The following is a 26135-nucleotide window of genomic DNA, read 5'->3' as shown; positions in this document are numbered from 1 at the left end:
AGCTAGCATTAAACGTATCTTATAAAAAAACAATCAATCAATCTTAACATAATCACTAGTTAACTACACATGGTTGATGATATTCCTAGGTTAACTAGCTTGTCCCTGTGTTGCATATAATCAATGCGTTTGCCTGTTAATTTATCATTGAATCACAGCCTTCTTCAATTTCGTCAAACGGGTGAAGATTTAACAAAAGTGCATTCGCGAAAAAAAGCACAATCGTTGCACAAATGTACCTAACCATAAACATCAATGCCTTTCTTAAAATCATTACACGGAAGTGTATATTTTTTTAAACCTGCATATTTAGTGAAATGAAATGCATGTTAGCAGGCAATATTAACTGGAGAAATTGTGTTACTTCTCTTGCGTTCAGTCCAAGCAGAGTCAGGGTATATGTAGCAGTTTGGGCCGCCTGGCTCGTTGCGAACTGTGTGAAGACCATTTCTTCCTAACAAAGACCGTAATTAATTTGCCAGAATTGTACATAATTATGAAATAATATTGAAGGTTGTGCAATGTAAAATAAATATTTAGACTTAGGGTTGCCACCCGTTCTATAAAATACAGAACGGTTCCTTATTTCACTGAAAGAATAAAAGTTTTGTTTTCGAAATGATAGTTTCCGAATTTGACCATATAAATGACCAAAGGCTCGTATTTCTGTGTGTTTATTATATTATAATTAAGTCTATGATTTGATAGAGCAGTCTGAATGAGCGGTGGTAGGCAGCAGCAGGCTCGTAAGCATGCATTCCAACAGCACATTACTGCGTTTGCCAGCAGTTCTTAGCAATGCTTGAGCACAGCGCTGTTTATGACTTCAAGCCTACCAACTCCTGAGATTAGGCTGGCAATACTAAAGTGCCTCTAAGAACATCCAATAGTCAAAGGTATATGAAAAACATATGGTATAGAGAGAAATAGTTGACGCGTCATAATGCCTATAATAACTACAACCTAAAACTTCTTAACTGGGAATATTGAAGACTCATGTTCAAAGGAACCACCAGCTTTCATATGTTCTCATGTTTCTCATGTTCTGAGCAAGGAACTTAAACATTAGCTTTTTTGCATGGCACATATTGCACTTTTATTTTCTTTTCCAACACTGTTTTTGCTTTATTTAAACCAAATTGAACATGTTTCATTACTTATTTGAGATTAAATAGATGTTATTTATGTATTATATTAAGTTAAAATAAGTATTAATTGTTCATTCAGTATTGTTGTAATTGTCATTATTACACACACACATATATATATATATATATACAGTGGGGGAAAGAGGAAGTAAAGTACTTTAAGAATATATTTGTTTCAGTCTCCCCCACTTCCACTAAACGAAGCTAATTGTATGGATTGTTTTCCTATTAATAATGTAAAATTAACATCTGTACAGAAAGACTCATGTGAAGGCCAAATTACAGAGGAGGAATGGGCCAAAATACCAGCAACAGTGTGTGAAAACCTTGTGATGACTTACAGAAAACGTTTGACCGCTGTCATTGCCAACAAAGGGTATATAACAAAGTATTGAGAAACTTTTGTTATTGACCAAATACTTATTTTCCACCATAATTTGCAAATAAATTCATTAAAAATCCTACAATGTGATTTTCTGGATTTTTTTTTTCATTTTATCTGTCATAGTTGAAGTGTACCTATGATGAAAATTCAGGTATATCTCATATTTTTAGGTGGGAGAACTTGCACAATTGGTGGCTGACTAAATACTTTTTTGCCCCACTGTATATATAAAAAATGTCCGATTAATCGGTATCGGCGTTGAAAAGTCATGTTCTGTCCACCTCTAGTTTTAATAAGCTATTTTGTACAGTAATACCATCACAAGTACATACTCGTGATACTCGTTAGTAGCGTGGCAAGGAAACAAAACACGAAGCGGATTTGACTTCTTCAGGAAAGCAGCCCTAATTTTGTAAACAAACATCATTATATTGTCATCCAGAGTCACATTAATTTATTTTTAAGCTACAACACACAATATTTTACATACAGCAGGTTTTTAAAGGACCAAAGAGTTAGGTCTGCTTCGTGTTAACATTGTTGCCATGGAAAGAGTATTGTGATACTTAGCTTATTCTAAGTCTAGAATTCTAATATCCCTGTTGCTTCTACCTCCTGTTCTACCCACTAGAATGCCGTTTCTCCTCCTCGTGGCACAGTGTGTCATTGCCATGGTACCCAGAGGGGTATTGATGTGGCGTTTGACAAAGGGCTTAATGTCCGTGTCCAGGTGTCTGGTTCCTCATACAGACGTCCTTGCAATCGAGGTAAGATGGCTGCTGGCTGTCTGAGTGAGACCAGTCTGAGGGTCATCTGCCTTCATAATCTCTCTCTTTCTTATATATTCCCCTGGAGAGAATTGGGCTACAGCACTGATCTCTATTACTGAGGGGTGGTCACACCTTCTAATGTTAGACTGAATAATAACATTAATCCACCATAGGCAGGTCCAGTCTGCTACTGTGCTGTGTAGGCAGCTTGTGGAGCTTCCCTTTCTAAGTGCATTACAACACCTGCCAAGAGGTCTGGACCTTTGTGGTGCAGAACGCAGTGCACTTGCCCTGTTACCTGGTTACTGGTTCCAAGCCCTGTTCAAGACGATTTGCCACACTTGCATCTTAGAAAAACAACGTTTTAGTGTTCTTCCTTCCTCATTATCAATGTTTCCGGTCATTTCCGTCTAAAATGACCAATGAGCACCAATATGTTAAGTTCATAGTAGAATGTTAAATTTGGTGTCAAATGAAAGCTAAGAGGTTTTTTATTTTTTATAATTAAGGCATAAATACATTTTTCAACTATTTTCCATTAAAAAAATTAGGAATAAGCAAAGGATTGGATTTCTGGTCAAACAGATGGAAAAACCTGCCAACTAATTTCAACACTTACTGTATATTTAGTTTAGGATTTTTAAAATAATTATATATTTTTTAAATAACTTTTTACCCCATTTTCGTGATATCCAATTGGGTAGTTACAGTCTTGTCCCATCGCCGCAACTCCCGCACGGACTCGGTGAGGCGAAGGTCAAGAGCGTCATCCAAAACATGACCCTGCCAAGTCACACTGCTTCATGACACACTGCTTCCTCAACCCGGAAGTCAGCAGCACCAATGTGTCAAGTCAGTGTGCATGCGCACGGCCCGCAACAAAGAGTCACTAGAGCGCAATGGGACAAGAACATCCCAGCCGGCCAAACCATCCCCTAACCCGGACGACGCTGGGGCAAGTGTGCGCAGCCTCATAGGTCTCCCGGGCGTGGTCGGCAGCGACACAGCCTGGGATTGAACCCCGGGCTGTAGTGACGCTTATAGCACTGCGATGCAGTGCCTTAGACTGCTGCGCCACTCGAGAGGCCCCAGGATAATTTTTTCTATCCCTCATGAAAATAAAAGTCACAAGAAAAGGTAGACCTCAATTTTGTTTCTAAATTATTAAGTGATTAAAACCCAATTCTGTTACCAAATCAGTAACAGAATTTCAGAAAAATAGGTAATTGAAATCATAGTAGTCACAAACCACTTGGGTCACCTTCTACTGTCCTCCCTTCCACTGGCATACTGTTATGTTCAGCTGATAACTGTTTTTTTTCTCATTCTGTCTGCTTGGGGTGTAAAGTCTGGATAACCTCTCTCTCGCCAGCCTGGCTGTCAGGGGATTGTGCTGGGGCTGCACTTTATATGCCCGGAGACACACACACACACACGCCAGCACGCAAGTGCGCACACAAAACAAACACACACACACACATACACACACATACAGGCCGTGCTGGTGATGGGCTGGTGCATCATCTATTCCAGCCTCACATAGAGGCCTTAAGAGTGTCTGGGTGTTTGTGTGTGTTCTGCGTCCATTGCCCTCTTGTCTGGTTCCTCATACAGACGTCCTTGCAATCGAGGTAAGATGCTGGCTGTCTGAGTGAGACCAGTCTGAGGGTCATCTGCCTTCATAATCTCTCTCTTTCTTATATACAGTGCCTTCGGAAAGTATTCAGACCCCTCGACTTTTTCCACATTTTGTTACGTTACAGCCTTATTCTAAAATTGATTATAAATAGAAATCCTCAGCAATCTACACACAATAGCCCATAATGACAAAGTTAACTGATCATTGGAAATTTTAGCAAATGCATTAACAATAAAAACAGAAATACCTTATTTACATAAGTATTCAGCCCTTTTGCTATGAGACTCGAAATTGATCTCAGGTGCATCCTGTTTCCATTGATAATTTTTTATGTTTCTACAACTTGATTGCAGTCCACCTGTGGTAAATTCAATTGATTGGACATGATTTGGAAAGGCACACACCTGTCTATATAAGATCCCACAGTTGACAGTCCATGTCAGAGCACAAAATCAAGCCATGGGTCGAAGGAATTCTCCCTAGAGCTATGAGATTATGTCGGGGCACAGATCTGGGGAAGAGTACCAAAAATGTCTGCAGCATTGAAGGTCCCCAAGAACACAGTAGCCTCTATTATTCTTAAATGGAAGAACCACCAAGACTCTTCCTAGAGTTGACTGCCCGGCCAAACTGAGCAATTGGGGGAGAAGGGCCTTGGTCAGGGAGGTGACCAAGAACCCGATGGTCACTCTGACAGAGTTCTAAAGTTCCTCTGTGGAGATGGGACAAACTTCCAGAAGGACAACCATCTCTGCAGCACTCTACCAATCAGGCATTTAAGATAGAGTGGCCAGATGGAAGCCACTTCTCAGTAAAAGGCACATGACAGCCCGCTTGGAGTTTGCCAAAAGGAACCTAAAGACTCCCAGACCATGAGAACCAAGATTCTCTGGTCTGATGAAACCAAGATTGAACTCTTTGGCTTGAATGCCAAGCGTCACCCTGGAGGAAACCTGGCACCATCCCTACAGTAAAGCATGGTGTTGGCCGATGTTTTTCAGCGGCAGGGACTGGGAGACTAGTCAGGATTGAGGCAAAGATGAGCAAAGTACAGAGAGATCCTGGATGGAAACCTGCTCCAGAGCGCTCAGGACCTCAGACTGGGGCGAAGGTTCACCTTCCAACAGGACAATGACCCGAAGCACACAGCCAAGACAATGCAGGAGTGGCTTCGAGACAAGTCTCTGAATGTCCTTGAGTGGCCCAGCCAGAGACCAGACTTGAACCCGATCGAACATCTCTGGATAGACCTGAGAATAGCTGTGCAGCAACGCTCCCATCCAACCTGACAGAGCTTGAGAGGATCTGCAGAGAAGAATGGGAGAAACTCCCCAAATACAGGTGTGCCAAGCTTGTAGTGTCATACCCTAGAATACTCAAAGCTGTAATCGCTGCCTAAGGTGCTTCAACAAAGTACGGAGTAAAGGGTCTGAATACTTATGTAAATGTCATATTTCATTTTTTTTTGCAATAAATTAGCAAAAATGTCAAATCCTATTTTTTCTTTGTCATTATGGGGCATTGTGTGTAGATTGAGGGGAAAATGATTAATACATTTTAGAATAAGGCTGTAACGTAACAAAATTAGGAAAAGAAATCAAGGGATCTGAATACTTTCCGAAGGCACTGTATATTAATGTCAACTCTCCCTCTCTTTCCATTTACTGTAACATGCATCATCACCCGCTAAGCACCGACTGACACCGGACGTCCTTGGACGTTGAAATTTGGTCAGTCCGCCCTGGCCTTTATTTCAACGTCCACAGATGTCTTTTTTGGTCCAAAACATAGAGGTCCATGATTGATTTGGTACAGGTCGGACCGAATCATTGACATCGATGTATCACAAGTTTGGACAGCACAGTACAGTAAGGAAAAGAAAAGTAGAGTATAGTTCAGTATAGTAAGGAAAAGTATAGTTCAGGACAGTCCTGAACTGTTCTTGAACAGTAGAATTGAGTGGATATACTTCGCTGTACTGAACGTTACTGTACTATACTTCTCTTTACTGTACTATAATCTACTGTAGTGTACTTAACTATACTCTACTTGATTGTACTGAACTCTACTGTACTGTACTGTGCTGTGCTGTACTTTGAAACTTGTGAAACATGGACGTCTATGATTGGACCAAATTTGGTCTTGTTTGGTGGCAGAGCTCCTTCAAATAATAACCAGTGTGTAGAACAGTACACACATATGCAAAGGAGGATATAGCATATTTATACCTTTTGTACCTATTTAGGATACATCCATAAAGAGAATGACATTCATATCCATAATTATGCATTTCTGTATAGGACAGATTAGGGACCCATAATGAAATCCCATTACCTCCAGTGGTGTAAACTACCTGTACCTAGTACTTGAAAGTATTTTGTGCATCTATACTTTAGTTGAATATTTATATTTTTGGCAACTTTTACTCCACTACATTCCTAAAGAAAATAATGTACTTTTAAGAGAACATCCCTACTTGCCATCTGGCAGACATTTTCCTGGAGTGTGGCCCTGGTGTCAAACCCAAAACAGCACTCTTTATTCTGGAGTGAAAAAACAGATGGACATTTTGAAAAAGTGCTTAGCAGGACAGGAAAATGGTCCAATAAACAATTTCACACACTTATTAAGAGAACATCCCAAAACAAATACAAATTGGCTAGTGGCCGTCTGGTTTTCTTTATTTGAAATGATTTTTACTTTTGATACTTAAGTATATTTAAAAACAAATATTGTTTACTTTTATTCACGTAGTATTGTACTGGGTGACTTTCACTTTTACTTCAGTCATTTTCTTGAAAGGTATTTTTACTTTTACTCAATTATGACAATTTGGTACTTTTTTCACCACTGGTTACCGCAATTCTGTAACTGGATGTAAATCCACTTCACTTACTGTAGTTAAAAAACCATAATACACTGCGGTTAGAGTGTTGGACTAGTAACCGGAAGGTTGCAAGTTCAAACCCCCGAGCTGACAAGGTACAAATCTGTCGTTCTGCCCCTGAACAGACAGTTAACCCACTGTTCCTAGGCCGTCATTGAAAATAAGAATTTGTTCTTAACTGACTTGCCTAGTTAAATAAAGGTAAAATAAAAATAAAAAACAACACAATGTAACTCCAAGTCAATCACACTTCTGTGAAATCAAACTTAGGAAGCAACACTGATTGACAATAAATTTCACATGCTGTTGTGCAAATGGAATAGGCAACAGGTGGAAATTATAGGCAATTAGCAAGACACCCCCAATAAAGGAGTGGTTCTGCAGGTGGTGACCACAGACCACTTCTCAGTTCCTATGCTTCCTGGCTGATGTTTTGGTCACTTTTGAATGCTGGCGGTGCTTTCACTCTAGTGGTAGCATGAGACGGAGTCTACAACCCACACAAGTGGCTCAGGTAGTGCAGCTCATCCAGGACGACACATCAATGCGAGCTGTGGCAAGAAGGTTTGCTGTGTCTGTCAACGTAGTGTCCAGAGCATGGAGGCGCTACCAGGAGACAGGCCAGTACATCAGGAGACGTGGAGGAGGCCGTAGGAGGGCAACAACCCAGCAGCAGGACCGCTACCTCCACCTTTGTGCAAGGAGGAGCAGGAGGAGCACTGCCAGAGCCCTGCAAAATGACCTCCAGCAGGCCACAAATGTGCATGTGTCTGCTCAAATGGTCAGAAACAGACTCCATGGGGGTGGTATGAGGGCCCGGCGTCCACAGGTGGGAGTTGTGCTTATACAGCCCAACACCGTGCAGGACGTTTGGCATTTGCCAGAAATGTGTGCTCTTCACAGATGAAAGCAGGGTCACACCGAGCACGTGACAGAGTCTGGAGACGCCGTGGAGAACGTTCTGCTGCCTGCAACATCCTCCAGCATGACCGGTTTGGCGGTGGGTCAGTCATGGTGTGGCGTGGCATTTCTTTGGGGGGGCCACACAGCCCTCCATGTGCTCGCCAGAGGTAGCCTGACTGCCATTAGGTACCGAGATGAGACCTGAATCCAATTGAGCACATCTGGGACATCATGTCTCGCTCCATCCACCAACTCCACGTTGCACCACAGACTGTCCAGGAGTTGGCGGATGCTTTAGTCCAGGTCTGGGAGGAGATCCCTCAGGAGACCATCCGCCACCGGGCGTTGTAGGGAGGTCATACAGGCACGTGGAGGCCACACATACTACTGAGCCTCATTTGAACTTGTTTTAAGGACATTACATCAAAGTTGGAATAGCCTGTAGTGTGGTTTTCCACTTTAATTTTGAGTGTGACTCCAAATCCAGACCTCCATGGATTGATACATTTGATATCCATTGAACATTTTTGTGTGATTTTGTTGTCAGCACATTCAACTATGTAAAGAAAAAAGTATTTAATTAGAATATTTCATTAATTCAGATCTAGGATGTGTTATTTTAGTGTTCCCTTAATTTCTTTGAGCAGTGTATATATTTTTTCAAAGTCATGGTATCATGTCATAGCTGACACCCCATTCTTTCTGCAGATATCTTTTGATCATAATTTTGAGTTTTTGGAAAACTTGCTCACATAAGAGGTTTTACCCAAATTCTGTTACCAAGCTTTGCATCTGCACAGTTCTTACACTAAATGTGTTTTTTTTCTGTCTAAATGGTTAAAAGTATGCCTTTTGCATAAAGTTGTATGGTCTGTTAAACTTTTAAATCAATGGTTTTTATTTAGCATACATTTAAGTGAAACATCTGAGTCTCGGTGTAATTCTGTTACCATGGAAATGCCCTTCCTCCATCTCCCCCACAAGACTGTGTTAAGGCGTCCGCATGTTTTGTATTCAAAACAGTTCGTACATACACTATATATACACACAAAAGTATGTGGACACCCCAACAAATTAGTGGATTTGGCTATTTCAGCCACAACCGTTGCTGAGGGGTGTATAAAATTGAGCACACGCAATCTCCTTAGACAAATTTGCAGTAAAATGGGCTTACTGAAGAGCTCAGTGACTTTCAACCTGGCACCGTAATTGGATGCCACCTTTCAGTTTGTCAAATTTCTGCCCTGCTAGAGCTGCCCCAGTAAATTCTTAGTGCTGTTAATCGTGAAGTGGAAACGTCTAAGAGCAACAATGGCTCAGCCGTGAAGTAATGGGCCACACAAGCACACAGAACGGGACCGCCGAGTGCTGAAGTGCATCTGTCCTCGGTTGCAACACTCACTACGAGTTCCAAACTGCTTCTGGAAGCAACGTCAGCACAAGAACTGTTCGTCGGGAGTTTCATGAAATGGGTCTCCATGGCTGAGCAGCCGCACACAAGACTAAAATCATAATGCTCAATGCCAAGCGTGAGGTGGAGTGGTGTAAAGCTTGCTGCCATTGGACTCTGGAGCAGTGGAAACACGTTCTCTAGAGTGATGAATCACGCTTCACCATCTGGCAGTCCGACGTGTTTTGCAGATGACAGGAGAACGCTACCTGCCCCAATGCATAGTGCCAACTGTAAAGTTTGGTGGGGGAGGAATAATGGTCTGGGGCTGTTTTTCATTGTTTGCCCTAGGCCCCTTAGTTCCAGTGAAGGGAAATCTTAACACTACAGCATACAATGGCATTCTAGACAATTATGTGCTTCCAACTTTATGGCAACAGTTTGGGGAAGTCCTAATCACCCAACGTCAGTGCCAGACCTCACTAATGCCTGTGGCTGAATGGAAGCAAGTCCCTGCAGCAATGTTCCAACGTCTAGTGGAAAGCCTTCCCAGAAGAGTGAAGGCTGTTATAGCAGCAAAGGGGGACCAACTCCATATTAATGACCATGATTTTGGAATGAGATGTTCAAAGAGCAGGTGTCCACATACTTTTGGTCATGTAGTGTATATTATGACAACATTTTGTGAAATGTTTGTTCGTTTTAGTGTTTGACAAGGGTTTTTTTCGGCTGTTTGTGCGCACAACCTTTTTTTCCAGGCAGGCCGAAGTTTGGGAGCCGAAGTCTACTACCTACCCTCTGTTAGTGATCAGTCAACAGTAAGGATTCTTCAATGAAGTTTGTTGGCGTTCAACCAGAGACAACTCGTTTTCATGCTGATTTTTTCACACGAAAAATACTGCACCAAATAGTTAGATGTAAAATTGCGGGACTAAGATCTCCTCGGCAAAAACGTTCATTAATTACATATTTCTTGAGTTAGCTTAGATTAATTCGGACTATTTTGAGGAAGTATATACTGGCTATGGCGTCTCAATAAGGACAAACAGTACTATTGTCGATTTTTATTTTTTTCTCCCCTTTTTTTCAGGCGAAGGTTTTTTAAGGAAGTATGCGAGCACACTCGTTCGGTTCGTCTAGCCGGGTTCAGCTAGGCACCAGCCAAACTGAAGCATGCGGAAGCCCTAAGTCCCAGCCATTAGCTGTTGCTAGCCAGCCTGGAAGCTATTGCTCTAGGAAGTGAGCACAATAGAGCTAATACCTAATGGAAGGAACACTCAGTGAGACATCAGATCTAAGGATTAGACTGAGCTTTAGCAGCCTGTTGTCAGTGGTGAGGATGTATGGGGGTTAGGGGTTGAAGGCATATTTTTGTCTGGCTATGGCCACTATCCCTCAGTCCCCTCCCTTAGAACAGGATCAGGATGTTTAAGAAGTAAGAACAGACCTCTCCCACTAGTGGGCTGTGGATAAGTGGCTGCTGTGGCTTAACACTGACTGATAAGGGGCCTTGTTGTTGTCAGCTTAATTCCTCTACTTAGCTGTATACTGTATTTCATCAGACAAAAGCTCAGCAAAATGAATAAGATAAAATGTCATGTTATATCAGTTACACAACTCACGTTGGGCGTGTTTGTGTGTTTCAGGATTTGAGCATTTTAACTTATTTGCTGTGTTTGCAAACCCTTTGTAGGCTCATCCAGAGATATGTATATAATGACAAGATGCTCATGTCTCCAGCCTAATAATGTGAGTCGTTGTTTCTACAGCGGGAAGGCAGGCTTAGGTCCAAAATAATATTGGACTTTGGGCTTATATCACCCCTTCCCCTCTGGCTCCTCAGACTGCCTCGGGTGTGCATGTATGTGTGCGTGCACACCATGCATGTATGCCATACATGATTAACCCTACCATGGCAGCCATCTGATTAGTGGTTTATTTTCGCTGCCTCCGACATAAGTGGTTCAAGTGTGTGAGGGAGGTGAATGTTTACTCTGCAGGGAGCGGTGTGTGTGCCAGACACAGTTTCAGCTGAGTGGTCTAAGGAGTGGTGGGAGAAACTCACACACACACACACACCACAGGGTTTAACCACAGACATGTTTCTTAAATTTTCTTACATGAAAACATGCAGCCTACTTGAAATATCTCACAAGAATTTGTCGATACAGCATGTGTTGTCGATCAATGAAAACCAATATCCCAGGTCTTTATGAGGTAGTGGTCACTGCCATGTGTCTGTCTGTGGTTGTGCCCGTGTCTGTGTTTGGGGTTGGTTACAACTCTCTAAGAAGAAGAGTAAACCTATACTATCTGTAAAACTCAGGCTTGTTGGTAGGTTAATCATTTAACACCTCAGGGTGGGAAAGCACTAAAGTGGCCATCCCAGATTGTGAGTTAACTATAGCTTACATTATAATAGGTTAAGTATTAAGAACTGTTGTAGTAGTCACTAGGCAGTGTGTACATGTAACCATTCGAGCAAGCAAAATAAAACACAACTTCAAACTGTGAACTTGAATCAAGATGTAACTAAATCGCCTCAAAGTCCATTGTTTGCCCATAAACCCAGTCCTGTTAAAACTTCTTAGGCCTGCAATTCCGTTAACAGGATCGATATGACAACAGCCAGTGAAAGTGCAGGGCGCCAAATTCAAAACAACAGAAATCTCATAATTAAAATTCCTCAAGCATACATGCATCTTATACCATTTTAAAGGTAATCTTGTTGTTAATCCCACCACATTATCCGATTTCAAATGGGCTTTACAGCGAAAGCACCACAAACGATTATGTTAGGTCACCACCAACTCACAGAAAAATTCTGCCATTTTTCCAGCCAAAGAGAGGAGTCACAAAAAGCACAAATAGAGATCAAATTAATCACTAACCTTTGATGATCTTCATCAGATGACACTTATAGAACTTCATGTTACACAATACATGTATGTTTTGTTTGATAAAGTTCATATTTATATAAAAAAATCTCAGTATACATTGGCGCATTACGTTCACTAGTTCCAAAAACATCTGGTGATATTGCCATATCATTTTACAGAAATAATAATATTATAAATGTCGACAAATACAATTGTTAGACATGGAATATAGATATACCTCTCCTTAATGCAACCGTTGTGTCAGATTTTTTAAAAACTTTACGGAAAAAGCAAACCATGCAATAATCTGAGACGGAGCTCAGAAAAAATGTTTTTTTAATCCGCTATGTTGGAGTCAACAGAAATCAAAAATAACATTATAAATATTCCCTTACCTTTGATGATCTTCATCAAAATGCACTCCCAGGAATCATAGTTCCACAATAAATATTTGTTTTGTTTGATAATGTCCATTATTTATGTCCAAGTACCTACTTTTGTTAGCCCGTTTAGTACACAAATCCAAAGGCTCGTGCAGGTCCAGCCAAACGTCCAAGGAAAACTTCAAACAGTTATATTACAGGTCGAAGAAACTTGTCAAACTAAGTATAGAATCCATTTTTAGGATGTTGTTATCATAAATCTTCAATAACATTCCAACCAGAGAATTCCTATGTCTGTAGAAAAGCCATGGTTCCATGATAGCAGGTCGCTATCATGTGAAATGCGTGTAACCAGGACCTGGCTCTCTGCCAGACCACTGACTCAAACAGCTCCCATCCGGCTCCAGATCACAGCAGAAGCCTCATTCAAGTTTCTAAAGACGGTTGACATCTAGTGGAAGCCTTAGGAATGGCAACATAACCAATATCCCACAGTGTATTCAATAGGGGCTGGGTTGAAAATCGACCAACCTCAGATTTCCCACTTCCTGTTTGGATTTTTTCTCAAGTTTCTGCCTGCCATATGAGTTTTGTTATACTCACAGACATCATTCAAACAGTTTTAGAAACTTCAGAGTGTTTTCTATCCAATACCAATAATACTATGCATATATTAGCAACTGGGACTGAGGAGCAGGCCGTTTATTCTGGGCACCTCTGAGCAGCTTTCATCCAAGCTACTCAATACTGCCCCTGCAGCCATAAGAAGTTAAAGGGATACTTCGGGATTTTGGCATTGAAAACCTTTATCTACTACCCCAGAGTCAGTTGAACTCAGGGATAGCATTTTTATGTTTCTGCATCCAGTATAAAAGAAGTTAGATGTACTTTTGTGAGCCAGTGCTAACACTAGTTAGCATTTGCGCAAGCTCTAGTTAGCAACTTCTTTCATACTGCACACAGACATAAAAATGGTATCCACGAGTTTGTCTGGCGTAGACAAAAGGGCTTCATTGCCAAAAGACCCAAACCACCCACGCCATAGACTATTTTCTCTGCTGCCACAGGGAAAGAAGTACTGGTGCATCAAGTCTGACATCAACAAGCTACAAGCTGTCTCTATGCACATTCACAGAGCTCTACACACTCCAACACACACTCCAACACACACACAAACACATAATATGCATATACAGTACCAGTCAAAAGTTTGGACACCTACTCATTCCAAGGTTTTTCTTTATTTTTACTATTTTCTACATTGTAGAGTACTAGTGAAGACATCAAAACTATGAAATAATACATATGGAATCATGTAGTCACCAAGAAACAAAATATATTTTATATTTGAAATTCTTCGAAGTAGCCACCCTTTACCTTGATGACAGCTTTGCACACTCTTGGCATTCTCTCAAGCAGCTTCATGAGGTAGTCACCTGGAATGCATTTCAATTAACAGGTGTGCCTTGTTCATTTGTGGAATTTCTTTCCTTCTTAATGCGTTTGAACCAATCAGTTGTGTTGTGACTAGGTAGGGGGGATATACAGAAGATAGCCCTATTTGGTAAAAGACCAAGTCCATATTATGGCAAGAACAGCTCAAATAAGCAAAGAGAAATGAATCCTTCACTACTTTAAAACATGAAGGTCAGTCAATCCAGAAAATGTCAAGAACTTTGAAAGTTTCTTCAAGTTCAGTTGCAAAAACCACCAGTCTCTGTAATGAAACTGGCTCTCATGAGGACCGCCACAGGAAAGGAAGACCCTGAGTTACCTCTGCTGCAAATGACAAGTTAATTGCCAGCCTCAGAAATTGCAGCCCAAATAAATGCTTCACAGAGTTCAAGTAACAGACACATCTCAACATCAACTGTTCAGTTGAAACTGAGTGAATCAGGCCTTCATGGTCAAATTTCTGCAAAGAAACCATTACTAAAGGACACCAATAAGAATAAGAGACTTGCTTGGGCCAAAAAACACGAGCAGTGGACATTAGACCGGTGGAAATCTGTCCTTTGAGATGATGAGTCCAAATTTGAGATTTTTGGTTCTACCGCTGTGTCTTTGTGAGACCCGGAGTAGGTGAACGCATGAATCATGGAAGAGGAGGTGTGATGGTGTGGGGGTGCTTTGCTGGTGACACCGTCCTTGATTTATTTATAATTCAAGGCACACTTAACCTCCATGGCTACCACAGCATTCTGCAGAGATACACCATCCCATCTGGTTTATGCTTAGTGGAACTATCATTTGTTTTTCAACAGGACAATGACCCAAAACACACCTCCAGGCTGTGTACGGGCTATTTGACCAAGAAGGAGAGTGATGGTGTGATGCATCAGATGACCTGGCCTCCACAATCACCCAACTTCAACCCAATTGAGATGGTTTGGGATGAGTTGGACTGCAGAGAGAAGAAAAAGCAGCCAACACATGCTGAGCATATGTGGGAACTCCTTCAAGACTGTTGGAAAAACATTCCAGGTGAAGCTGGTTGAGAGAATGCTAAGAGTGTGCAAAGCTGTCATCAAGGCTGTAAGATGCCTCACTAGGACGAGGTGGGTGCAAGAGTCAGGAGCAGGAGAGCACTGAAGTCCAAATAGAAAATAGTTATTTGGAAGTCCCAAAACACAACAAAACTGGTCGGGAAACAAACCCAACGAAGGTGCCCAACAAAACAGGAATATGAAGTGACAACAGGAGGAAAAATAATCTACTCCTAAATAAATCACAACGGCTCAAACGACCGTGAGAATAGCCTGTGGCGCAACCTAGCACACGCACCAAACAAACACAGAAATAATCCCGCACAAAATACCAGCAGGCAACAAGGTTAATAAACCCACAGAAATTAACTCAATAGAACATAGGTGTAAGAAACAGACAGAACCAAACGAAAAAGAAAAATGGATCGGTGGTGGCTAGTAAGCCGGCGACGACGACCGACGACCGACGACCGACGACCACCTCCCGAACAGGGAGAGGAGAAACCCTCGGTGGAAGTCGTGAATAAGGCAAAGGGTGGCTACTTTGAAGAACCTCAAACATAAAATATATTTGATTTGTTTAACACTTTTTTGGTTACTTCGTGATTCCATATGTGTTATTTCATAGCTGTGATGTCTTCACTATTATTCTACAGAGTAGAAAATAGTAAAAATAAAAACCCTTGAATGAGTAGGTTTGCCCAAACTCTTGACTGGTACTGTACATTTATACTGACCCAACACACCCGCACACCCACTCACATGCAAGCTGCCGCTACTCTGTTAAATGCATATCCTGTTGCCTAGTCCCCTTAGTCCTATACACATCTACCTCCATCACTCCAGTATCCCTGCACATGTAAATATTTATATTGGAACTGACTTTTTAAATATTTCCTGTATGTAGTGTTGTGGCAATTCTTACAAATGTTGTGGAAATTACCACCAGGGACACTCAAAGTCAATCTTGAATGAATCATCCTTTATTATCAGCGAGCTGGAGAGGTTCCAACCAACTCAATGCACCAAGTACACATGTCAATCAGGAGCTCCACCTGGGGTAGTCCCGATAGTTATCTTATATACAGACAAGTTATATTTGCATGATTTAGCTTATTCATCATTCATAATGAATTAATTAATGTTTGCTTTATTCATGTGACCGACCAATATCTCACGAGGCTTCTTCTCTCTACGCTGAGACCTTGAAACTGAGATCTTTCGTTCTCAAAACAAGGTCTGGGCGTACTGCCAAATTGCAGATACTGATAACTGAGGATTCGTTCAATCAGTCACTTGCACGAACATAGAAATTGGTTATTAGAACAGCACCTGAATAGAACACAAAACTGAGTTATTAGAAAAGTACAAGTATAAGATATCCATCACAGTAGTATGCGTACTTACTTACGTTATTGTGTATTTCATATTTCCTATGAGACAATAAAACTTGAAACTATCCCTTTAAGGGGGGTGAGATCTTTATGGTTTTGTTATCTCCCCCTCTCTCTCTCCACATCTGTTTCCCTGTCGCTTTTCTCTCTCCCGCTCTGTCCCCCCCACGTACCATCACGGTCTCCTCCCCCTGTCTGTGCATCTTCAGTTAGTAAAGAAACAGACACTGAAGAAATACTATAAAAAACCTGTAGTCCTGAGGGAGTTCAGTCCTTCTAGTCTAGGCTGGTATGGCAGGTAATTGACTGTTTTACTGTATGTGAGGAACTCTACTGCAGTTTCTTGTCTTTGGTCCTGAGATGAATCCGTCTTAAAATGTTAAAATGTCTGCTATGTTTTGAAATGAGTTTGTTTTATGATTTCAAAGGCCTGTGGTTTCTCTCTGAGATGGCTTCCAGATCTTAGAATCATGTCATTGGAACGCTGTCAGTCAGCCCTCGGGTTGGTTGGGTGGGTTTGATGTGTGTGTGTGTGTAGTGTGCACTCCACGGGAGGTTGGTGACAGCTTAATTGGGGAGAACGGGCTCTTGGTAATGGCTGGAGTGGAATTAGTGGAATGGTATCAAACATTCCATTTCCTCCGTTCCAGCCATTATTATGAGCTGTCCTCCCCTCAGCAGTCTCCACTGGTGTTCACTTGTGCATGCGAGAGACAGAGAGACAGACAGAGAGACAGAGACAGACATTTTAGGTACAGTCTGAGCTTTGTACGGATTGAAGTGTCTGTAAAATGCTCTCTCTTTCTCCCTCCATCCATTCCTCCCTCCCTCTCTTTTTCTCTTTTAAACATACATTTAGTTTATGTATTTTTCTTGGATCACAAGAAAATTCCCAAAAGTGTGTGGCCGGGTTATAGCAGCTGAAGTCACAGTATGATATAGAGGTGATATGTGATAGCCTGGCAGGCAGAACTTGTGGTCACTTCTGTGGGGGTAATGACATTCCGTGGTCGCTCCCAGCATATATGGAATACCGCAATCCATCCCAGTATTAATGGAATTCCAATGGAAGTCAGGCCTGGTCTACATTACTCACTGGACCACCCGCATTCAGAAATCTCATCTTGGGCGTGACAGGATTATTTTTACTGGAAAAAGGATCTAGACCACAAAGTAAAAGTTGCAACCATGACAGAATTAAGTTATTTTGACTGGCAAAAACAGTTGTTGAAGACCAACAGTGGTCATAACATTGCTACTACATGAAAACTCAACATTAACAGACGTGGGTGCGACACAGATGTTTGTGTGTTTCACCAGTCTAAGTAAGTGTGTGTGTGTGTGTGTGTGTGTGTGTGTGTGTGTGTGTGTGTGTGTGTGTGTGTGTGTGTGTGTGTGTGTGTGTGTGTGTGTGTGTGTGTGTGTGTTTTTCAGGTGACCTGTCCCCAGTGCAGATGTCTCCAGTGCCCCAGTCTCAGTTCATCCCTCTAGCCGAGGTCCTATGCTGTGTCATCTCTGACATGAACTCCTCCAACATCACCGTCAACCAGGATGCCCTCATCAGTCACATGACCAAGGCTCACCAAGGTAACATATACAGATGTATGGGGAGAGCTTCAGGGCATGTCCTTACATACAGGCAGCCTAGTGGTTAGAGCGTTGGGACACTGAAAGGTTGCTGGATCGAATCCCAGAGCTGACAAGGTAAAAAATCTGTCGTTCTGCCCCTGAACAAGGCAATTAACACACTGTTCCTTGGTAGGCCGTCATTGTAAATAAGAATTTGTTCTTAACTGACTTGCCTAGTTAAAATAAATGTTAAATCAAAATAAATAAGTTAAAACATACAGTACATTCAACCACATGTGCTCCTGAAAAAGGGGAATTGTAGTTGGGAAAAAAGGGGAGAATGATATTTAGTGTACTAAGTCTAACGCTTAGTCTCAACTGGCAGTTTTCAGCAGATATACAGTAACTTTTGAGGGATTTAAAGGAGATAAACTGTATTAACTAATATGACTGAACTTCTCTCTCTCTCTCCTTGCCAGGGATGACCATCCCTACTCAAGACATCCTGTACAACGCTCTGGGCTCGTTGATCAAAGAGAGGAAGATCTACCACACAGGAGAGGGCTACTTCATTGTCACTCCTCAGACCTACTTCATCACCAACAGCCTGGTGAGAGAGAAGAGCTGGTGGACCTCAGGGTCTGGAGACAATGAGTTGCCCTCCCCTCCCCCCATCACCTACTTGCTCAGTAATGACACTCTGGAGAGCCACCCACAGTCCCCCCTGGTGACCCACTGCAAGTCCTGCAGCTGCTTTGCTCCTGCCCAGAACGTGACCAATGCTGCTACTACGGCTACTATAGCTGCCATTGTTCCTCCATCTGTCCCAGACCAGCACTCGGTTTCTGTTTCTATTAGCGAGTGCACAGGGAAAAGCCTGAAGTGGCCTCGAGACCATAAGCCTCAAGTCCAGCACCAGTCGACCTCGACGGCCGCAGACTACCAGATTAGTGAGGTCAGCAAGACCACTACGGCTACCACCACTGCCACTAGCCGTAAGGACAAAGACAAAGATGGCAAGGAGAAACTAGGGAGGAGGTTTGGCCTTAGCCTCTTCAGGAGGAACGGAGGGAAGAAGGAGAAAGTGAAGAAAGAATATGCCTTGTTCTCAGGTCAGTTCCCTCCGGAGGAGTGGCCAGTGAGGGACGAGGAGGATCTGAACAATCTGCCCAGAGACCTGGAGCATGCTATCATCAGACGCATCAACCCTGAGCTCACTGTTGACAACCTGACACGCCACACTGTACTAATGAAGAAACTGGAGGAGAGAGGAGGGGAGAGAGGGATGGAAATGGAAAGACGAGGGGAAAGAGGGGTGGAAAGGGACAGAGGGTTGCACAAGGGGGACATGGTTGACGGAGGGGACAAGGGTGTGGACAAGGGCATGTCCACTGAGATCCTAAACTGCTCCAAGCCCAGACACCACCAGTCCTCCCGAGCCAGACTAGGAGCAGGGGCTGGGGGTAGGAGATCTACCTCCAAGGCCTCTCGCACTAAGAGAAGGGCCCATTCCTCCAGAGAGAAACGGAGAGACCGGCTGAAGACTAAGGCCCCAGTGTGTGTGGATGTGGACCCAGACGGGGAGGACCTGGTCCCCTCTTGCCTCAAACCAAAGGTCCCTATTGATGAATTAGACCACAGAGAGGAGCCAGGAGCGGTGGAGGGGAAAAGCCTCTATAAGAAACGCATTGACAACCCCTTTGATGGTCAACCACCTGGGAAAGATACAGCCACAACCCAGACTGTGGCACCTACTATGACCCACAAAGAACAGAGGAGGAGAGAGGGAAAGGAAGCGAAGGAGGGGAAAGAGGGAAAGACTTCAGGAGGAGGGAGGAGAGAACCAGCGGGACACCGCTCCAAATCCTGGGACCCGCACAAAGCAAAAGCAACCGCTGCTGACACACAGTATGCTGGGAAGTCTCATACAGCCGAGGACAGGTCATGTGACCGTCTCCACGAGAGGGTGTTCACCACCGAACCACTCCTCCTGCCCCTCTCTGACACCAAACCACCCAGTGAATTACCGTTGGACTACAGCTCGGCTTACCCACAGAGCAGCACACTAAGGATGGACGACAAGGTTAGATATCAGAGGGAGGGAAAGAACAGAGGGAGGAAGAGCAGGGAGGGAGGGAAGGAGAAGGAGAAGGAGGGAAAGCATAGACCGACACAGCAAGTAGAATATGGCAGTACAACAGACCATAGACACCCAGCAGTAACAATCCAAACCCTGGACTCTGATGCCAACCTCCCTAGTACCCACCCCTATGACTCAGTCCCTGCCCACCCGTACGACCAGGCCATGCCTTGGCCAAAGCCTGCTGTGCATCGCAGGCACTCCTTCAAACACACAGACACACAGGGAGACCTAACCCACAGGCCTGACCTGCTCTCCTCACACCAACAGGCCTGCAGTACCACCCCCAAACACCATGGGCAGGTACACAGCAGTGGTGTCAGTAGAGCCCACAGGAGTCCAGGGCATGGGCAAAGGGCAAGTGATGGGTTAGCAGTGGAGAGTAATGGCTTTAGGATAGAGAGTGATGAGTTTATAGAAGATGATCACAGGTTTTACCAGAGAGCAGAGGAAGAAGATGAGGATGCCTGTAGTTCTCTGTATCTGAGTGAGGAGGGAGTCATTGACAACAGAGAGGTCTATCAAACACACCTGTCTCATTATCGTGACTCTCAATCCCTCTACCACGATCCTAAGACCATATACCAAGACACTATCACCCACTACCACAACCAACCTCACTCCCCTTACCACGAGCCCCAACCCCACTGTCCCAACCCCCATTCCTTCCAAGGAGACTGGAATAGCACTTTTCCAGGGGAACACTCTTCCACTATCCACCAAGATCCCCCTATGTCCCCCCACATCCCCCAAAGACAGGAAGAGGAGAGGTGGTTCAGGGTGAGTGGCTCTATCCATAACCACCGCAGCCACACGTCCCCAGGAATCCACAGTGATCCCATCCCAAGACGAAGAGCTCCAATCCCGGGGGAGCGAAGACAGGACGCCAGCCTCTCCCTGGAAGCTCCAGAGGGTTTAGAGCCACCTGAGGCGGCAGACAGCAGCATCTTTGACTACTGCCAGACCAGCGAGGTGGACTCGGATGCTGAGACCCTCCATAAATCAGCAGACGAGGGGGACAGGGAGTCATCTCACTGGGGGTGTGGAGTAGAGGAGGAGGAGGAAAAGGGCGGCTTTGAGACCCTGGGGGACAGAGGAGGCCCTCAGACCTCAAGTGCCAGTCTGGGCATGCCCAGTGGAGCTGGACGGGGAGAGATAATGGGGGAGGCGGGGGAGAGTCAGAGCAACACAGGAGACAGCGGGATAGACTCGCCACGGTGAGTTTATTTCTTTGTATTAAAATGTTGATGATCATCATCGTCACTTTTTTTAATGGATTGCAGTTATACCACTTTTCACAAAGGGTCTCATTATATTTTGTGGAGTGATTGTGACAATTTGGCACCAGCTAGATATTATTAAATGACCATGATATTCATCAGTATTAGTCTATTTTAAAGGACTATGCCCCAGGAATGGCCTTCATTTGTAGTGCTATCTCAGTGGAACTCCTCTAGGCAGCAGTACCTACCCTCCTCACATCCTCTCCTGTGTGAGGTCCCAGTCAACCAGAAAACATAACAGAGGCACTTGGCCCTTATATCCCCTGTTTATTTGTCTTCTCGCCTGCGGCCTCGACCCCTATCTCCAGCTGTAACCCTAGCCTCTCTCTTTGGCTGAGGTAGAGGCCATAGAGCCTATAGTGCTGGCCCAGGGAGGGTGGAGGAATGTGGAGATGCAGAAAATAAGCTAAGGCTGGGAGTAGTTAGATCACCCATGGCCCTGGTCGGTGGTGTGCCTTCTCTCTCTTCCCTTTTCATGTCAATGGAGAAGAAGCTGAACAAACACCCCATAGCCAATTACACCAGGCAGTATTTAGACAGAGGGGAATGATTATAGTGATTAATGTAATTACTTTGGAATGGGTACACCCTCATGTTTAAAACAAAGAAAGGGGAAAAGGTCAAAGGTTTTTCCATTAACTTTATAAGTACTTGGCTTTTCTCCTTTTGTGGTGAAGCGCAGAGTTGTTTTCACTTGGATTTCACAGTATAGTTAGTGTGTGTGACTAACAGTGTATTGCATATTGTATTTCTATCCAACTGATATGGTTAATCTCCCCAATCCCCACAGGACCAGTTTGTGTTCATGTGCACACAAGTGTCCATCCATGCATTTACACCCTGTTCTTCTATGTTTCTCCCTACAGGACCCGTGTTTGTCTGGCAACTAACAACACAGGGATTCTGGAGAGTCTAAATAGGCAAGGTTTCCTACAGAACCTGGAGAAACTGCACTCCAAGAGCTCAGCCATGCGACCACAGAGCTCTCTGCTACAGCTCACACCCGTCATGAACGTATGAGACCATAGGCCCCCTGATGCAGCTCCGTGCGAGGGATCATGAGTTCCCCAATGCAGCTCTGTGTGAGGGACTATGATCTCCCTGGTGCAGCTCTGTGTTAGGGCCCATGAGTCCTTTGATGCAGCTCCCTCTTTTCTACCACCAAAAAGCAAGGGAAGTAGGAACACTGTGCTATCAGATATGGGGTACACAACCCCAGTCTTTATGGACTTACAGCATCTATTTGTTTCACTGCTGTCATAAATCTGCTGTGAACCTCTAACCTTTCCTCATTGTCTAGCCTGGTTATATATCCTGTCCTCCAGGGCTACAGTCTATAGCAGCAATTTATGGGTGCTCAAACTCCAGACCTACCCCAATGGAGGTCTTTGTACAGATGTATAGTCTACTTTTCCCATTCTGTATATAACATTTAACAGGAATATCCTGAGAGACGTATTCGGCTAATGACTGGTGAATCGGCTATGTTAAATGCATGATCAATCGATTGGTGGGATTGAAGTAACAGGTTGTACTCTGAGTTGCTATTGTTTTTCACTACATTCAACTTGGCCCAAAATGATGACAAAATAACTCAGTACTGGATCTTTAACCTGTATCTTCATTTTCACACCTCTTTCCTTGTCGCCATGTGTAACACAAATAAATCTTTATGCACCACAAGCCACCTCCTCGCTGAATGTGTGGATCATATCTTTTATCATACAAATTATTTTTTTAAGAAATTGGATGACACATGTACACTCACAAGAAAAGAAGGTGACTCTACTACTACCTAACCTTTCACCTGAAATTACTAGATTTACAAGAGGAATTCCAGTGAAAGGCAAAAAAGTTCATTCACATCACTCAGGAAAGACTTGTAAAAAACCTGAACCTGGCAAACAGCTGATAAGCTAAGCATTGGGTGTTGGTGGAGGCTCCAGTGAAGAGGTGTACATGGAAGAGAAACCCCAACCATGTCACCCCGTCTCTGGGGGAGCTAGCGTTAGGAGGGTGGAATGGGTGGAGGAATGGGAGGTGGTTTAGTGTTATGTGAAGGCTAGAGGGCTGTTGTGGTGTTAATATTACCACCACACCACCAGTCATGAGTCATGACCACAGTCAAATTCCATGTGACTGTTGAGTCATGGTAATTTCTTGTTATGCACTGTGGACATGCTTTGGTAGTACAGGTTCTAATGGCCTGGTTCTAAGGGGTCTATTGTCCCTCTAACCACTCTGACATCAATGTAAATGCAATCGAAAATCACATCAAACACATCAAAACAGTATCATGCTTTTAAAACTCACCTCACTGGTGATCAATTTGAAAAAAAAGTTCAACAGCCGGTTGAAACTGAGTGTAAAACATGGTCATTGTAAATCTTGTTTCAAAGACTAACAATGAAATGGACAGCTTTCTAAGGTGATGATTAATTAAAATGCCCATATCCATATTAGAGCTTATGCATATGCTTTTGAGCCCAAGCCCGAAAAAAAACGGAATTAAAATGATGATTGTGCCGTTATACAATACATAGCCTACCGCATATTATGCATGACAGAAAACCATCAAACAAAACCGATTTAAGATGTCTTTAGTACATAATTGGTCTAGGCTATACTTCAAAATTAAACTAATTCAATTAATCGCCTTTGAGTGTGGACTGTATTATTATGCATACTGGATGGACTGGTTACCGTATGCTACGGTCCAAATGTTATATCCACGAGCGATTTTGAATAGCCTTGTGATAGGGAATTTTTATATTTGTATAATTAATTGGGTGGCACACCTTTAACTATAGCCTACATCATTTCTCACCACAATACGTTTCCCATCTCTCCTTTATTCCTTTCTCGAGCGCACAGAAGGGCTGTCAACAGTTTATTGAAATATGTTTAGTTGTGAAACCATGTTCCCGAACAGATTTCACTCGGTTTCCCAATATGGCAATATGTAACTTTTTGGTCGAACCGACCAAATCCACATAGCAATGTGAGTTCTAGATATATCATTCGACTTGAAATCATGTTTAATAAGCGGTAGATACTGCACTCTAACTGCAAAATTAATGCAGTAAAAAAACAGTGTTATTTTGGATGCCATATTTGCAGCACACTGCAGTTATACTGCACTCTGACTGCAATCTTTTTTCGTAAGGGTTTGGTTATGGAAAATATATTTCACAGAGGTTTAGCTGGTTCAATGATTATCTACACTATACTATCTTATTTTGTCACTTAAATTGAAATTAGGTGTACTATTAGAGTTTGGTAACCAGGAAATGGTGGAGCGATTTCTGCATAGTGCAACTTTAAGCACTGGGTAGCTGCAGGAACAGGTTTGGTGAGAACATGGCATACAGAGTTTGGGCGGAATATCACCTGTCGCGCAGGGAGAGAATGCTCATCAAACAGTGGTTGGTGCGTGGAGTGAAATAAGTGTTATATTATTTATTTCTCAGCTGCTCATATTACGCACATGTTCAGCTATACAACCGAAGACGTATCATTGAACAAGACCGGTGGGAAAGTGCGCGGCCTCCATTCACGATTTGCTATTTGCGTGCATACAGATAACATGACATTTTTTCCCCTGCCCTTGTTCCTGCCCACTTGATAATGGCTCATTCTAAATCTAAACAAATTGTACATATTAGTAAAGACAAGATTAATTGAGAATAGTCTGATGGGTGACAATATGATCAATTGAGAGAACAGCTGTGCTGCTTGAGGCAAGGAACAGTGCAAGCTTTTTTTCTACTTTCTCAAATTAGGAATAGCCGATAATAGCATCATGCAGCCATATATGTGTTGATTTCTAAGACATTCTAAGGTTTGTATTATTCACAAATTAAGTTGCCAAATAACTCTAAATCTATCATATAGGGAGGACCTGCTTCAAAGACACTTCATATGCACACCCACTCCGTAATGTGAAAAATATCCTTAGTATTTTATTCAGTTTAGTTCAAAATATTCTTCCTACTATAAAATCCTATAATATAAAACAATGGCATGACTTATAAGCATATGTTTCAGCTAAACAAACACGCCTACAGTCTATGGCATGGAGCATAGCCAGATAACATAGCCAGGCCAACCATTCTGTTCTTAAATATATTTTCTTCATATCAGGTTTCTTTAGACCTGACTAAAATAATAATGGATTTATATTGTATATTCAATTGATTTATTATTCAATTGATTTATTATACTTAATTAAATATAGATTTAGCAAAAGCGCACATCAGGGGCTTGTATGCAGCTTGTATGCGTGGAGGCCTGGAGATACTAAGGTAACTGAACTAAATGACTATCACCCCATAGCACTCACTTCCATCATCATGAAGTGCTTTGAGAGACTAGTCCAGGACCATATCACCTCCACCCTACCTGACACCCTAGACCCACTCCAATTTGCTTACCGCCCCAATGGGTCCACAGACGACGCAATCACACTGCACACTGCCCTATCCCATCTGAACAAGAGGAATACCTATGTGAGAATGCTGTTCATCGACTACAGCTCAGCATTCAACACCATAGTACCCTCCAAACTCGTCATCAAGCTTGAGACCCTGGGTCTCGACCCCGCCCTGTGCAACTGGGTCCTGGACTTCCTGACGGGCCACCCCCAGGTGGTGAGGGTAGGTAACAACATCTCCACCCCGCTGAACACTGGGGCCCCACAAGGTTGCGTTCTCAGCTCTCTCCTGTTCTCCCTCTTCACCCACGACTGCGAGGCCATGCACGCCTCCAACTCAATCATCAAGTTTACAGACTACAGTGGTAGGCTTGATTACCAACAACAACGAGACGGCCTACATGGAGGAGGTGAGGGCCCTCGGAGTGTGGTGTCAGGAAAATAACC

General features: G+C 43.1%; 1 protein-coding gene across 3 annotated transcripts in view; it reads left to right on the top strand.

Moving 5' to 3' along the window:
* The window catches only part of LOC118366113 (storkhead-box protein 1-like), a 65182-nt gene extending 42239 nt beyond the window's left edge, over window positions 1–22943 (top strand). For all 3 annotated transcript variants that reach the window (XM_035748519.2, XM_035748518.2, XM_035748517.1), the window contains 3 exons: window positions 17699–17851; window positions 18313–21190; window positions 22123–22943. In XM_035748519.2, coding sequence (XP_035604412.1) covers window positions 17719–17851; window positions 18313–21190; window positions 22123–22276 — 3165 coding nt within the window. In that variant the 5' untranslated portion in view covers window positions 17699–17718 and the 3' untranslated portion in view covers window positions 22277–22943. The remainder of the gene's footprint in view (window positions 1–17698; window positions 17852–18312; window positions 21191–22122) is intronic.
* The last annotated feature ends 3192 nt before the right edge of the window (window positions 22944–26135 follow it).

The sequence above is a fragment of the Oncorhynchus keta genome, chromosome 2 (assembly GCF_023373465.1).
Source record: "Oncorhynchus keta strain PuntledgeMale-10-30-2019 chromosome 2, Oket_V2, whole genome shotgun sequence".
Taxonomy (NCBI): Eukaryota; Metazoa; Chordata; class Actinopteri; order Salmoniformes; family Salmonidae; genus Oncorhynchus; species Oncorhynchus keta.
The sequence above is the reverse complement of the archived record's forward strand: the minus strand, read 5'-3'. Positions and strand labels throughout refer to the sequence as shown.